We start from the raw sequence: 17,128 nt of genomic DNA, 5'->3' as shown, positions 1-17,128 counted from the left end.
AAGATCAATGATCTACCATACAGAGCACCGCCTACAAGATCAATGATCTACCATACAGAGCACCAACTACAAGATAAATGATCTACCATACAGAGCACCACCTACAAGATCAATGATCTACTATACAGAGCACCAGATACAAGATCAATGATCTACCATACAGAGCACCAAGCTACAAGATCAATGATCTCCCATACAGAGCACCAAGCTACAAGATCAATGATCTACCATAGAAAGTCATTATCTACAAGATCAACGATCTACCATACAGAGCACCACCTACAAGATCAATGATCTACCATACAGAGCACCAGCTACAAGATCAATGATCTACCATACAGAGCACCACCTACAAGGTCAATGATCTATCATACAGAGCACCACCTACAAGATAAATGATCTACCATACAGAGCACCAGCTACAAGATCAATGATCTACCATACAGAGCACCACCTACAAGATAAATGATCTACCATATAGAGCACCACCTACAAGATCAATGATCTACTATACAGAGCACCAGATACAAGATCAATGATCTACCATACAGAGCACCAAGCTACAAGATCAATGATCTACCATAGAAAGTCATTATCTACAAGATCAACGATCTACCATACAGAGCACCAGCTACAAGATAAATGATCTACCATACAGAGCACCAGCTACAAGATCAATGATCTACCATACATAGCACCACCTACAAGATCAATGATCTACCATACAGAGCACCAGCTACAAGATCAATGATCTACCATACAGAGCACCACCTACAAGATCAATGATCTACCATACAGAGCACCAGCTACAAGATCAATGATCTACCATACAGAGCACCAGCTACAAGATCAATGATCTACCATACAGAGCACCACCTACAAGGTCAATGATCTTACATACAGAGCACCACCTACAAGATCAATGATCTACTATACAAAGTCATTATCTACAAGATCAATGATTTACTAGTCGACACTTGAGATGAGCGAACCTGAACTGTAAAGTTTGAAGTTCATACCGGACACCGAACAGGGACTTCTCCCGGAAGTCAGTTTTATTGTTCGGAGTTCCGGGAGGAGATAGGAGGAGAGTCCTTTGGCAGCCTCCAAGCCCTTACTACCACCATTTTACAGCACCAAACTTTGTGTCCTCGTTGACTTCTATGGGGTTCAGATTCTGTTTCAAGGTCGGGTAGAATTTGGACAAAATTTTGGTCGAACCCAATGAACCAGAACATCCATGGGTCCACTCATCCATAGTCACCACCTATAAAATCAGTTATCTACTATAAACAGTAACCACTTACAAAATTAATGATGTACTATAGACAGTCACTATCTACAAGATCAGTGATCTACTAGTCACCACCTAACAAAATCAGGGAACTACTATACAGTCACTACCTACAAGATCAATGATCTATTGTACACAGTCATTGCCTACAAGATATCAATGATCTATCAAACAAATGTACATACATTATATACATACACACGTGGTCAAAAGGGTAAATTTACAGAATATCTAGTAACCAGATCTCGATCATATCGATATATTGCGTGTGAATTGTGGTTCAACAGTAAAATTACAAAAACAAAAACTAATGACCGAGCCTGGACAAAAATGGTGGCTCTCCTTAACTTAATTTTTTTTTGCACGACCTTCTTCAGGCGATCACTGGAAAAAAAAAAAGATTTCTGTAGCTCTCAATGATACTCCTGTACCCATCCACAGATATTCTGACCCACTCCTCGTGAAGCAGATGTCTCCTTCTGTCTCAGGTGCGGAAGAGTCTTCTCCAGACTGCAGGTCTCCGCTCCTTCCACAGATGTTCAATAGGATTTAGATCAGAGCCATAGAAGTTTCGTCATTAGAGTCCGACGCTTTGCTCTCAGCCACTCTTGGATGTTTTTAGTGTGTTTTGGGTCATTATCCTGGTTTAAGAGCCATGGCCGGTGGCTCAAACCTGAGATTTCTGGCACTGGGCAGCACATTTGGCTCCAGAAAGTCTTGGCAGTTTTGAGATTTCATTGTATTTAGCAGTCTAAGGGGTAAGGTGGCATGTCAGAGTGATCGGTGGCACTAGAGCTCGTCATTTTCCTCTCTGAAGAGACTATTTACATATTGTATCCTGCACAAATTCAAGACCCCTTTTGCCAGATGCAGCCCAGCAGTCCCAGAACATCCGAGCTCCTCCCTGTGCCCGATGCAGCAGAACAGCGCCAGAACATCTCCACGCTTCTCCATATGTTAGATGCAGCAGAGCCACCCCAGGAGATGCACGAGATCCTCCGTGTGCCAGATGCACCAGAGCCGTCCCAGAATATCCCCAAGCTCTTTCATGTGCCAGATGCAGCAGAGCCACTCCAGAACATCTCCGAGCTCCTCCATAAGCTAGATGCAGCAGAGCCGTCCCAGGAGATTCACGAGATCCTCCATGTGCCAGATGCACCAGAGCTGTCCCAGAATATCCCCGAGCTCTTTCATGTGCCAGATGCAGCAAAGCCGCCCCAGATCATCCCCGAGCTCCTCCATAAGCTAGATGCAGCAGAGCCATCCCAGGAGATCCACGAGATCCTCCATGTGCCAGATGCACCAGAGCCGCCCCTGAATATTCCCGAGCTCCTTCATGTGGCAGTTGCTGCAAAGCCGTCCCAGGAGATCCACGAGATCCTCCATGTGTCAGATGCAGCAAAGCCGTCCCAGGAGATTCACGAGATCCACCATGTGCCAGATGTACCAGAGCCGTCCCAGAATATCCCCGAGCTCCTTCATGTGCCAGATGCAGCAAAGCCGTCCCAGGAGATCCTCCATGTGCCAGATGCAGCAGAGCCATCCCAGGAGATCCTCCATGTGCCAGATGCAGCAGAGCCGTCCCAGAACATCTCCGAGCTCCTCCATAAGCTAGATGCAGCAGAGCCGTCCCAGAACATCTCCGAGCTCCTCCATAAGCTAGATGCAGCACAGCCGTCCCAGGAAATTCACGAGATCCACCATGTGCCAGATGCACCAGAGCCGCCCCAGAATATCCGCGAGCTCTTTCATGTGCCAGATGCAGCAGAGCCGTCCCAGGAGATCCTCCATGTGCCAGATGCAGCAGAGCCATCCCAGGAGATCCTCCATGTGCCAGATGCAGCAAAGCTGCCCCAGCAGATCCTCCATGTGCCAGATGCAGCAAAGGCACCCCAGAATAGCCCCAAGATCCTCCATGTGCCAGATGCAGCAGAGCCGCCCCAACAGATTCTCCATGTGCCAGATGCAGCAAAGGCACCCCAGAATATCCGCGAGCTCCTCCATGTGCCAGATGCAGCAGAGCCGCCCCAACAGATTCTCCATGTGCCAGATGCACCAGAGCCGCCCCAGAATATCCGCGAGCTCTTTCATGTGCCAGATGCAGCAGAGCCGTCCCAGGAGATCCTCCATGTGCCAGATGCAGCAGAGCCGCCACAGCAGATTCTCCATGTGCCAGATGCAGCAAAGGCACCCCAGAATAGCCCCAAGATCCTCCATGTGCCAGATGCAGCAGAGCCGCTCCAGCAGATCCTCCATGTGCCAGATGCAGCAAAGGCACCCCAGAATAGCCCCAAGATCCTCCATGTGCCAGATGCAGCAGAGCCGCCCCAACAGATTCTCCATGTGCCAGATGCAGCAAAGGCACCCCAGAATATCCGCGAGCTCCTCCATGTGCCAGATGCAGCAGAGCCGCCCCAGGAGATCCTCCATGTGGCAGATGCAGAAGAGGCACCCCAGGAGATCCTCCATGTGCCAGATGCAGCAGAGGCACCCCAGAATAGCCCTGAGCTCCTCCATGTTCCAGCTGCAGCACAGCAGCTCAAAACATCTCCCGGCTCCTCCATGTGCAAGATGCAGCAAAGACACCCCAGAATAGCCCTGAGCTCCTCCATGTGGCAGATGCAGCAAAGACACCCCAGAATAGCCCTGAGCTCCTTCATGTGCCAGATGCAGCAAAGGCACCCCAGAATAGCCCTGAGCTCCTCCATGTGCCAAATGCAGCAGAACAGACCCATAATATCCCAGAGCTCCTCCATGTGCCAGATGCAGCAAAGCTGCCCCAGCAGATCCTCCATGTGCCAGATGCAGCAAAGGCACCCCAGAATAGCCCCAAGATCCTCCATGTGCCAGATGCAGCAAAGCTGCCCCAGCAGATCCTCCATGTGCCAGATGCAGAAAAGGCACCCCAGAATAGCCCCAAGCTCCTCCATGTGCCAGATGCAGCAGAGCTGCCCAAGGAGATCCTCCATGTGCCAGATGCAGCAGAACATACCCAGAATATCCCCAAGCTCTTCCATGTGCCAGATGCAGCAAAGCCGCCCCAGGATATCCGCGAGATCCTCCATGTGCCAGATGCAGCAAAGGCACCCCAGGAGATCCTCCATGTGCCAGATGCAGAAGAGGCACCCCAGAATAGCCCTGAGCTCCTCCATGTGCCAGATGCAGCAAAGGCACCCCAGGAGATCCTCCATGTGCCAGATGCAGCAGAGATGCCCCAGGATATCCCTGAGCTCCTCCATGTGTCACAGGAGGTACAATGTTCTTTTCTTTGCTTCATTTTTGCGTCCGTGAACAAAGAGCTGATGTGACGCCAAGAAGCTTGATTTTTGTTTCCTCCGTCCACAGGATGTTCTTCAGAGGCTTTGTGGCTTGTCAGTATGCATTTTGGCAAATTCCAGTCTCTTTTTTTTATGATTTGCTTCAGTGGTTTCCTCCGTGAGCCTCTTCCATGTCATCCACTTTGACCCTGATAGCACAGGATGGTGTGACCTGACACTGATGAACCTTGACCTCGGAGTTCACCTCTAATGTCTTTGGAATTTGTTCTGGGTCCTGTGGCTCCCATATTGGCCTTCTCTTCAATTTGTTAAGAGTTTTCCTCTTGTGACCACATCCAGGGAGGTCGGCTACAGCCCCATAGACTTTACACTGCTGGATAATATGTGCAGCTGTAGTAACAGGAACATCGGCTGTCCTGAGAAGTGTTAAAGCCTTTAGCTTTGTCTAGAATTTACTTTCTAAGCTCCTGAGACAATGCTTTCCTCAGCTTTCTCTGCTCCAGGTTCAGTGTGGTCCACACCATGATAACAAACAGCACAGTGACTACTTTTCACCCTGTAAAAAGGCAACTGATTACAAGTTTGTATAAACCTGTGATGTTACAGGACACACCTTCATTTCTCCGAGTGTATCCATGGGTTCCAGGTGACCGGATAGTCCCAACCTGGCTAACCCAAACATATCCATGGGACCAGGTGACCACAGGGTCACAATCCTGGCTTTCCACAAATGTCTCCATGGGACCAGGTGACCGGATGGTCCCAACCTGGCGTCTCAGAACATATTCATGGGACCAGGTGACCAGAGGGCCACAATCCTGATTTCCCCAAATGTCTCCATAGGGTTAGTAATGGTCAATGGAGCAGATCAGTATCCTTCCAGCAGTGTTCCCTTGGGCTGGCATCCTGTTGAATGTAAATCTGTGTCCCTCGGGATAGAGCCATGCTACCAAGCTACTGTCCTGAAGAGTCTCTCTGATTCTCCCGCAGCACGATAGAAATCCCTTTTTATACATGTGTGGCTCAGGTGATCATTCACAGGTCAGGGGAGAAGGTGCAGGGCTCATGTCTCATTGTTTGAGCATTTAATCAATGTGTATAACTTCTACTCCTCTGCGAGTCAACAAGCCACAGAGTCCAAACAATGGTTAATCAACATATTTGTGAACAATGAGTGTTTGCTAGACCAAGAGAAGTCAACATTCAGACTTATAACAAAAGTCCATGTTTCTTGTTTCACCCAAAGAAAGAAAAACACAAATTCAAAAGTCAACATAAACATAATCGTGTATTTCTCCTGGCCTAATGAATTTAGATGTCCGGCTAATTAAGATTAGAAGCTGTATCCTTACAGTCGATATTCAGTAAATTTAAATAGAAAATTCCTTTTCAGTTACCATTGTGGGTTTTTCTTACTTTAACAGAAGGGTACTAACAATTTTGACCACGTGTGTATATGTATTACTGCAGGAATAAAGTGACTTTCTGTACAAAGAAAATTCCACAAGACTAAGGAAACAAATATTTAATAGACAGTAATAGACGTGTGAAGTACTGTGGCTTCTGGTGAAGGTACCTGGATGGTGTGGCTGTAGACCGGCTCGGAACGCTCCAATGAGGACTCCTCGGGTTTAATTACTCCCAGGATATTGTTTGGCACAAATCCAGAAGATCCGCTGGAATTCCTAACCTTCCACCATTGCTTCCTATCATCAATTACCTGAAATGTGGAGAGAGAGAAGCAGATGGAGCCACACACACTGCATCGGAGAAGAAAAATACTGACCCATTGAAGTCTATGGATGGGCAAAAAACCCAAACGGATTCCATATGTATAGCATCCGGTTATTATGGGTACATTGCAATTCTGTAACATAAAACTGTAAATTGTCTTATAACTTATTAATAACTGAGCAGTTACACAGTCAGGATTGCCGATTACTCCGATCACTGCCGCTTCGCTATTGGTGTAAATTATACAAGGTTTACAAACCAGTAGAGATGAGCGGATCGCCTGAAATTCACATTTGCCAAATTTTGCCCCAGAATTCGATTCACGTAAATCACGATTAGGCTTCAACTTCCAAAATATTCCAAAAATAATCCCTTTAATTAGGGAGACAAAACAGGTACACTGTTCTGAATGTGAAGAATTAATGAATTCTCAACTCAAAGTGGAAAAAAAAAATCTTTGGGGGGGGTTCACGACTAGTTTGCTAAATCATAAAATGATTGGACAATTACAAAAGCTTGATCAAGCCGTCCAAAAATTATCACTGTTATTCTAGAGACAAAACAGTTGCACTTTATTAAATATGAAGTTCTGATTTCTCAACCAGGAGGTCAAGTTGTTCCCTTTTTGGACCTGTAACTAGTTTACTAATCACAAAATGATTACGCAATTAGAGGGGCTTTTTTATCAAGCATTCCAAAATGTATCGCTTTTCTTTTATTCATCTCAAAATGTATCGCTTTTCTTTTATTCATCGCTTTTTTCAAAATGTATCGCCGTAGAGAGCTAGGACGAGCAGGCAAGGAGACTCTTCGTAGTTTAAGGTCAGCAATACAGTCTGGCACCATGAAGCCCAGCGAGCAGCCAGGAGATGTGGGACTATCAGGACTGTGCAGTCGTTGCACCAGGACCAGCATGGTAACGAGTTAAGGTGGGCACGCAAGGAGATGCTTGGCAAGTTAGGGCCAGCAACAGTAGCAGCGGTACTACAGTATACAGCAATGGCTGAAAGTGTTGGCACCCTTGAAATTGTTCCAGCAAATGCAGTATTTCTCCCAGAACCTTATTGCAATTACACACATAGGTATACAAAAGTTTTGTTTCCTTTGTGTGAATTGGAATAACACAAAAAAAAAAAGAGGAAAAAAAGAAAATTGGACATAATTCACACAAAACCCCAAAAATGGTCTGGACAAAATTGTTCGCACCCTTAACTTAATATTTGGTGGCGTCCTTTGGAATAAATATCTGGAATCAATCATTTCCTATAACCATCAGCTTCTTCCTCCTCAGCTGGATCTTGGACTCTTCTTAGAATCTGCTCCAGGTCTCATATATGAAGGCGTCTTCTCCCAACAGCAATTGTAAGATCTCTCCACAGGGGATCAATGAGATTTAATTGCTGGCCACTTCTGAACTCTCCAGCGCTTTGTTTCCATCCATTTCTGGTGGCTTCTTGAAGTATGTTTGGGGTCATTGTCCTGCTGGAAGACCCATGTCCTAGGACACTTTCTGATACTGGGCACTACATTGCCACCCAAAATCCTTTATTAATCTTCAGATTTCATGAGGTCTTGCACACAGTCAAGGCCCCCAGTGCCAGAGGCAGTAAAACAACCCCAAAACATCTTTGAACCTCCACCATATCTGACTGTAGGTGATGTGTTCTTTTCTTTGTAGGCCTCATTCAGTTTTTGGTAAAAGGTAAAATAATAAGTTTTACCAAAAAGCTCCACAAGATGCTTTCCCAGAAGGATTTTGTCCACTCACATACATTTTGGCAAACTACAGTCTAGCTTTTTTTATGTCTGTCAGCAGTTAGGTCCTCCTGAGTCTCCTGCTGTAGAGTTTCAGCTCATTCACATTTTGACAGATCGTTCGCGCTGACACTGAAGCACACTGAACCTGCAGAACAGCTTGAATTTCTTTGCAACTTGATTGGGCTGCTTATCCACTATCCGGATTATCCTGAATTACAACCTTTCATGAATTTTTCTCTGCCGCCCACGTCCAGGGAGATTAGCTACAAAGCCTTGGGTTGTAAACGTCTTGATTATGTTGCGCACCATGGACAAAGGAAAATCAAGATCTCTGGAGATGGACTTGTAACCTTGAGATTGTTCATACTGTTCAACAATTTTGGTTCTCAAGTCCTCAGACAGTTCTCTTCTCCTCGTTCTGTTCTCCATGCTTAGTGTGGCACACGCAGACACAATGCTAAGATTGAGGCAACTTCACCCCTTATTATCTGGCTTCAGGTGTGATTTTCATATTTCTCACACCTGTTACTTGCCACAGGTGAGTATGAACGAGCCTCACAATGTTGAAGCAAAGTTGTTTGCCCACAATTTTGGAAAGGTGCCAACAATTTTGTCTGGCCCACTTTTGGGGTTTTGTGTGAAATTATGTCCAATTTGCCATTTTTTCTGATTATTGTGTTGTTCCGATACAAACAAAGAGGAAATAAATGTGTATAACAAAATGTGTAATTACAATAATTTTCTGGGAAAAATGCTTCATTTTCTGGAAAAATGTCAAGGATGCCAATATTTTTGGCCATAACTGTGAATGACGAGATGGACAGGGAGTAGATGCCTGGCAGAATGTAGTCCATTGGCACTGGGGCAACAGAGCCATGTAGTGAATGGACAGGCAGGCCGATGGTATGGTGGATTTAACCATTGCATAGGCCAGCAGTGCATGAATGTCTGCACTGATCCACTCCCGATTCATTTTGACAAATGTTATATTTTCCATGCTTTTATGGGATAATCTGGTCTGCTTTTCTAAGACAATTCCACCTGAATAACCGCCCTGACATGACACTGGAGACTGGACACGATAGTGGTCTCACAGTAATCGGGGCCAATCATTGTCCCACAACAATACTGTGCATCTACCTACGTAGTGACCTCTGCTCACCTCTACCAACTGATAGTATGGGAGGAAAGAGTGACATAGATCCCAATAAAGTTTATCTAGATCTGCAGAAGATATTAGTATCTCTCCTTCAGATGAGTCGTTACCTCCACAATGTCATCTTTCAGCACAGAGAGCTCATTCAGGTTCCTGGCCACAAAGTCATACTTGCAGACGGCGCTCTTCTTCAGAAGTGTAGCCTCCTGGTCCCTGTGATAAGAGACAGAATTTCAGATTATCAGAAGTTCTGGTTAAACAGCTCATGGCTTGCTGGGATCCAGTTTGATTCGGGATAAATTGAAGAAGTTTCTGAATATTAAAAAGGCTCTCAGGATCTAAGAATCATAGAATGGTAGAGTTGGAAGGGACCTCCTGGGTCATCTGGTCCAACCCCCTGCTCAAAGCAGATTTACCAAAAAAAGGACTTCCCAGCAGTAGGTTCCCTTAGAATTTCCTACACTGATGTACGGCCGGCATGTCTATAGTGGAAAATATTCTGTTAACTTTCCAATCATTTTATCCTACTTTATGACTATTTATAAATTGAACACACGGCCAATAGTGTGCGAACTTCATGATAACTACGTTGGGCGTTGGTGAAGGGCACAAGACACGGTATGGACTGCACTACCATCAGTATGGATCCACTACAGGTAGACATGTTCTCCTCCGTCCACCATGTATTATACCGGTATTGCTCAGGGCTGTGGGGTCGGAGCCCATTTTGGTGGAGTCGGTATAAAATGGACCGACTCAGACTCCTAAAATCTATAATAAATTGGGTACAGTAGTTCAATGCAGTTTGTGGGGAATATTTTTTCATAAGAATTTGGGAAAGTTCTGAAATGTCCTATAAATGTCTGTCCTATTTCTGATCTCAGGGTCTGGACTTTACCGAGATGAATCTGTGCTGCAGTAAATTTATCACTTACACATCAGCCGGGTATGAGGGGGTTGAAGTCGTGGAGTCAGAGTTGGTGTCATGGAAATTGAGGAGTCGGAGGTTTGACTTACCGACTCCACAACCCTGATTGCTATCATGGTCTCTTCTGACTACTGTGTAATATACTGGTATCGCCATCATGGCATCCTCCATCCAATGTACATGATACCAGTATCTTCCATGTATTACACTGGTATCGCCATCATGGTATCCTCCATGTATTACACTGGTATCGCCATCATGGTATCCTCCATGTATTACACTGGTATCGCCATCATGGTATCCTCCATGTATTACACTGGTATCGCCATCATGGTATCCTCCATGTATTACACTGGTATCGCCATCACGGTATCCTCCATGTATTACACTGGTATCGCCATCACGGTATCCTCCATGTATTACACTGGTATCGCCATCACGGTATCCTCCATGTATTACACTGGTATCGCCATCATGGTATCGCCATCATGGTTTCCTTGATTACTAGGAGAATCTTTTGAAGCCTTTTGGGCAAAGTTACGCTTCAGCTGATTTTCTACATTTTCTTTATGACATATTCAGAGATATACAGTCATGGACAAAAGTGTTGGCCGCCTTGATATTGTTATGATCTGGAACAAGTACTAAGGAAAGATAGGGGAAAGCTGTCCCTACAGTAAGACTAAGCTGTTCCTTGCAAACAGACCTGCCTTAGTCCTCGGCTAGTCTGAACGAAGACCTATAGCATAAGGGGAGGGGTCCCTAAAAGAACTAAGGACTGGGACAAAAATGGGACACCTCCTGAACATTTGTAGTTGAGGTTGAAGCCTCAGAGGTTGGAGTTGGTGCAGTGTTATCACAAGTAACAATACATACTGAACTCCATCAGAGCGTCCTCCTTTCATGAAAGTTTTCATCTGCCAAAAGAAGCTACGATATTAGCAATTAGGAATTGCTGGTAAACAAGTGGCGCCACTTCTTTTAAGGGGCCAAACAAATTCATTGTCATCAGATACCACAAAAATGTGATGCATTTAGAATCAGAAAAGACTAGGCCGGCTAGATTGGCTTTGTACTTTTCTAGATCTGATTTTGTGGTGACATTCAGGCCTGGTACTAAACCCCACCAGAAAAATAGTTTTCTAATTCTCGTTTTTTTCTGCAAATCCTATAACAATCCCATGACTCAGTTCTCACAATTCACTCTGGGATGAATAATACTCTTCGACTTGTAGCAAAGGCATATTTTTGTGGCCAACTATAGTTCGGATCTGCGAGTGCGAGAAACGTGTTCTCGCATGTGGAGTCTGTGCCTGAGCTAGAACACCTCAAGACTACTCAAGTTTTTACCTATGACTATTTGCCAAGTCCCTAGACCCACCACTCCATGGACTTTATTACGGACTGGCCATCCCATGATGGGAAAGCTGTATTTTGGGTGGTAATTGACAGACATTAGTAAACAGTGACCTTTTGTCCTTCAGTCCAAGTTACTTAATTCCTAAATCTAAAGTTATTCAAACATATTGTAGAGTAGAGTGTCCATCTGGGATACCCAGACCATTTCTGGAAGGCATTCTTTAAAACGATGAGCAAAGATTTGTCTTTTCCTTCGGCCTATGACCACTGGCCAGACCGATCGTATTGGTCAGACACTATCTTTGGAGTTAGGTCTCGGATAAACAGTCTAATTGGGTGGAACATCTCCCGCTAGCTGAATTTGATATTAATAAGATCTTGAATACATCAAAACGTCTCAGTTTTTCTATAATCTTGGACTTTATTCCCGTTTTGGTCCCTTTTCGACCTCAGAGATTGCTATGCCCGAGGTGAAAAAGCTGTGCAAACATTAAAAGGTTATAAGGTCGGAAGTCAGAGAGATCTTGAGGAAGGCATCGTGGTCTCCTCCATCCACTGAGTAATATACTGGCATTACCACCATGGTCTCCACTGTCCACGATTTATTATACTAGCGCCATCAAGTTCTGCACCCTCCGCCATGTATTATACTAGTATCGCCATCATGGTCTCCTCCATCCACTGAGTAATATACTGGCATTACCACCATGGTCTCCACTGTCCACGATTTATTATAGTAGCGCCATCAAGATCTGCACCCTCCGCCATGTATTATACTAGTATCACCATCATGGTCTCCTCCATCCACTGAGTAATATACTGGCATTGCCACCATGGTCTCCACTGTCCACTGTTTACTATACTAGCGACATCAAGAGATGCACCCTCCGCCATGTATTATATTGGTATCGCCATCATGGTCTCCTCCATCCACTGAGTAATATACTGGCATTACCACCATGGTCTCCACTGTCCACGATTTATTATACTAGCGCCATCAAGATCTGCACCCTCCGCCATGTATTATACTAGTATCGCCACCATGGTCTCCTCCATCCACTGAGTAATATACTGGCATTGCCACCATGGTCTCCACTGTCCACGGTTTACTATACTAGCGCCATCAAGATCTGCACCCTCCAACATACATTATACTGGTATCACCATCATGGTCTCCTCCATCCACTGAGTAATATACTGGCATTACCACCATGGTCTCCACTGTCCACAATTTATTATACTAGCGCCGCCATCAAGATCTGCACCCTCCGCCATGTATTATACTAGTATCGCCACCATGGTCTCCTCCATCCACTGAGTAATATACTGGCATTGCCACCATGGTCTCCACTGTCCACGGTTTACTATACTAGCGCCATCAAGAAATGCACCCTCCACCATGTATTATACTGGTATCGCCACCATGGTCTCCTCCATCAACTGAGTAATATACTGGCATTACCACAATGGTCTCCACTGTCCACTGTTTACTATACTAGCGCCATCAAGGTCTGCACCCTCTGCCATGTATTATACTGGTATCGCCATCATGGTCTCCTCCATCAACTGAGTAATATACTGGCATTACCACCATGGTCTCCACTGTCCACGATTTATTATACTAGCGCCATCAAGATCTGCACCCTCTGCCATGTATTATACTAGTATCGCCATCATGGTCTCCTCCATCCACTGAGTAATATACTGGCATTACCACCATGGTCTCCACTGTCCACGATTTATTATACTAGCGCCATCAAAATCTGCACCCTCCGCCATGTATTATATTGGTATCACCATCATGGTCTCCTCCATCCACTGAGTAATATACTGGCATTGCCACCATGGTCTCCACTGTCCACTGTTTACTATACTAGCGACATCAAGAGATGCACCCTCCGCCATGTATTATATTGGTATCGCCATCATGGTCTCCTCCATCCACTGAGCAATATACTGGCATTGCCACCACGGTCTCCACTGTCCAGGATTTACTATACTAGCGCCATCAAGATCTGCACCCTCCACCATGTATTATACTAGTATCACCACCATGGTCTCCTCCATCCACTGAGTAATATACTGGCATTGCCACCATGGTCTCCACTGTCCACGGTTTACTATACTAGCGCCGCCATCAAGGTCTGCACCCTCCACCATATATTATACTAGTATCGCCATCATGGTCTCCTCCATCCACTGAGTAATATACTGGCATTACCACCATGGTCTCCACTGTCCACGATTTATTATACTAGCGCCATCAAGATCTGCACCCTCCGCCATGTATTATACTAGTATCGCCACCATGGTCTCCTCCATCCACTGAGTAATATACTGGCATTGCCACCATGGTCTCCACTGTCCACGGTTTACTATACTAGCGCCATCAAGATCTGCACCCTCCACCATGTATTATACTGGTATCGCCACCATGGTCTCCTCCATCAACTGAGTAATATACTGGCATTACCACAATGGTCTCCACTGTCCACTGTTTACTATACTAGCGCCATCAAGGTCTGCACCCTCTGCCATGTATTATACTGGTATCGCTACCATGGTCTCCTCCATCAACTGAGTAATATACTGGCATTACCACCATGGTCTCCACAGTCCACGATTTATTATACTAGCGCCATCAAGATCTGCACCCTCTGCCATGTACTATACTAGTATCGCCATCATGGTCTCCTCCATCCACTGAGCAATATACTGGCATTGCCACCATGGTCTCCACAGTCCACGGTTTACTATACTAGCGCCGCCATCAAGGTCTGCACCCTCCACCATATATTATACTAGTATCGCCATCATGGTCTCCTCCATCCACTGAGCAATATACTGGCATTGCCACCATGGTCTCCACTGTCCACGATTTACTATACTAGCGCCATCAAGATCTGCACCCTCCGCCATGTATTATACTGGTATCGCCATCATGGTCTCCTCCATCCACTGAGTAATATACTGGCATTGCCACCATGGTCTCCACTGTCCACGATTCACTATACTAGAGCCATCAAGATCAACACCCTCCGCCATGTATTATACTAGTATAGCCATCATGGTCTCCTCCATCCACTGAGTAATATACTGGCATGGCCACCATGGTCTCCACTGTCCACGATTTACTATACTAGCGCCATCAAGATCTGCACCCTCCGCCATGTATTATACTAGTATCTCCATTATGGTCTATTCCATCGACTGATTAATATACTGGCATTGCCACCATTGTCTCCACTGTCCATGGTTTACTATACTAGCTCCATCAAGATCTGCACCCTCCACCATGTATTATACTAGTATTTCCATCATGGTCTCCTCCATCCACTGAGTAATATACTGGCATTGCCACCATTGTCTCCACTGTCCACGATTTATTATACTAGCACCATCAAGATCTGCACCCTCCACCACGTATTATACTAGTATCGCCATCATGGTCTATTCCATCCACTGATTAATATACTGGCATTACCACCATGGTCTCCACTGTCCACGGTTTACTATACTAGCGCCGCCATCAAGATCTGCACCCTCCACCATGTATTATACTGGTATCGCCATCATGGTCTCCTCCATCCACTGAGCAATATACTGGCATTGCCACAATGGTATCCACTGTCCACAGTTTAATATACTAGCGCCATCAAGTTCTGCACCCTCCGCCATGTATTATACTAGTATCGCCATCATGGTCTCCTCCATCCACTGAGTAATATACTGGCATTACCACCATGGTCTCCACTGTCCACGATTTATTATACTAGCGCCATCAAGATCTGCACCCTCTGCCATGTATTATACTAGTATAGCCATCATGGTCTCCTCCATCCACTGAGCAATATACTGGCATTGCCACCATGGTCTCCACAGTTCACGGTTTACTATACTAGCACCGCCATCAAGGTCTGCACCATCGACCATATATTATACTAGTATCGCCATCATGGTCTCCTCCATCCACTGAGCAATATACTGGCATTGCCACCATGGTCTCCACTGTCCACGATTTACTATACTAGCGCCATCAAGATCTGTACCCTCCGCCATGTATTATACTAGTATCTCCATCATGGTCTATACCATACACTGATTAATATACTGGCATTGCCACCATTGTCTCCACTGTCCACGGTTTACTACACTAGCTCCATCAAGATCTGCACCCTCCACCATGTATTATACTAGTATCTCCATCATGGTCTCCTCCATCCACTGAGTAATATACTGGCATTGCTACCATGGTCTCCACTGTCCATGGTTTACTATACTAGCACCATCAAGATCTGCACCCTCCGCCATGTATTATACTGGTATCACCATCATGGTCTCCTCCATCCACTGAGCAATATACTGGCATTGCTACCATGGTCTCCACTGTCCATGGTTTACTATACTAGCACCATCAAGATCTGTACCCTCCGCCATGTATTATACTAGTATCTCCATCATGGTCTATACCATACACTGATTAATATACTGGCATTGCCACCATTGTCTCCACTGTCCACGGTTTACTACACTAGCTCCATCAAGATCTGCACCCTCCACCATGTATTATACTAGTATCGCCATCATGGTCTCCTCCATCCACTGAGCAATATACTGGCATTGCCACCATGGTCTCCACTGTCCACGGTTTACTATACTAGCGCCGCCATCAAGGTCTGCACCCTCCACCATATATTATACTAGTATCACCATCATGGTCTCCTCCACCCACTGAGTAATATACTGGCATTGCCACCATGGTCTCCACTGTCCACGGTTTACTATACTAGCTCCATCAAGATCTGCACCCTCCACCACGTATTATACTAGTATCGCCATCATGGTCTATTCCATCCACTGATTAATATACTGCCATTGCCACCATGGTCTCCACTGTCCACGGTTTACTATACTAGCGCCGCCATCAAGATCTGCACCCTCCACCACGTATTATACTAGTATCGCAATCATGGTCTCCTCCATCCACTGAGTAATATACTGGCATTGCCACTATGGTCTCCACTGTCCACGGTTTACTATACTAGAGCCATCAAGATCTGCACCCTCCACCATGTATTATACTAGTATAGCCATCATGGTCTCCTCCATCCACTGAGTAATATACTGGCATTGCCACCATGGTCTCCACTGTCCACGATTTATTATACTAGTGCCGCCATCAAGATCTGCACCCTCCGCCATGTATTAAACTGGTATCGCCATCATGGTCTCCTCCATCCACTGAGTAATATACTGGCATTGCCACCATGGTCTCCACTGTCCACGGTTCATTATACTAGAGCCATCAAGATCAACACCCTCCGCCATGTATTATACTAGTATCGCCATCATGGTCTCCTCCATCCACTGAGTAATATACTGGCATTACCACCATGGTCTCCACTGTCCTCGGTTTACTATACTAGCGCCATCAAGATCTGCACCCTCCGCCATGTATTATACTAGTATTGCCATCATGGTCTCCTCCATCCACTGAGTAATATACTGGCATTGCCACCATGGTCTCCACTGTCCACGGTTTACTATACTAGCGCCGCCATCAAGGTCTGCACCCTCCACCATATATTATACTAGTATCGCCATCATGGTCTCCTCCACCC

At 45.5% G+C, this 17,128-nt stretch overlaps 1 protein-coding gene across 8 annotated transcripts in view; it reads right to left on the bottom strand.

The window, feature by feature from the left end:
- EPS8 (EGFR pathway substrate 8, signaling adaptor) overlaps positions 1-17,128 on the bottom strand; it is a 245,155-nt gene that overhangs the window by 29,326 nt on the left and 198,701 nt on the right. For 7 of the 8 annotated variants that reach the window (XM_073650592.1, XM_073650599.1, XM_073650600.1 and 4 more), the window contains 2 exons: positions 9,331-9,433; positions 6,149-6,292 (listed from right to left, as the gene is read on the bottom strand). In XM_073650592.1, the coding sequence (XP_073506693.1) occupies positions 6,149-6,292; positions 9,331-9,433 (247 nt within the window). The remainder of the gene's footprint in view (positions 1-6,148; positions 6,293-9,330; positions 9,434-17,128) is intronic. The other variant, XM_073650597.1, reaches the window with a different exon arrangement.

Source organism: Phyllobates terribilis, unplaced genomic scaffold, assembly GCF_046119375.1.
Source record: "Phyllobates terribilis strain yellow unplaced genomic scaffold, ASM4611937v1 Scaffold_10__3_contigs__length_209671492, whole genome shotgun sequence".
NCBI lineage: Eukaryota > Metazoa > Chordata > Amphibia > Anura > Dendrobatidae > Phyllobates > Phyllobates terribilis.
This window is presented reverse-complemented; position numbering and strand designations above follow the sequence as displayed.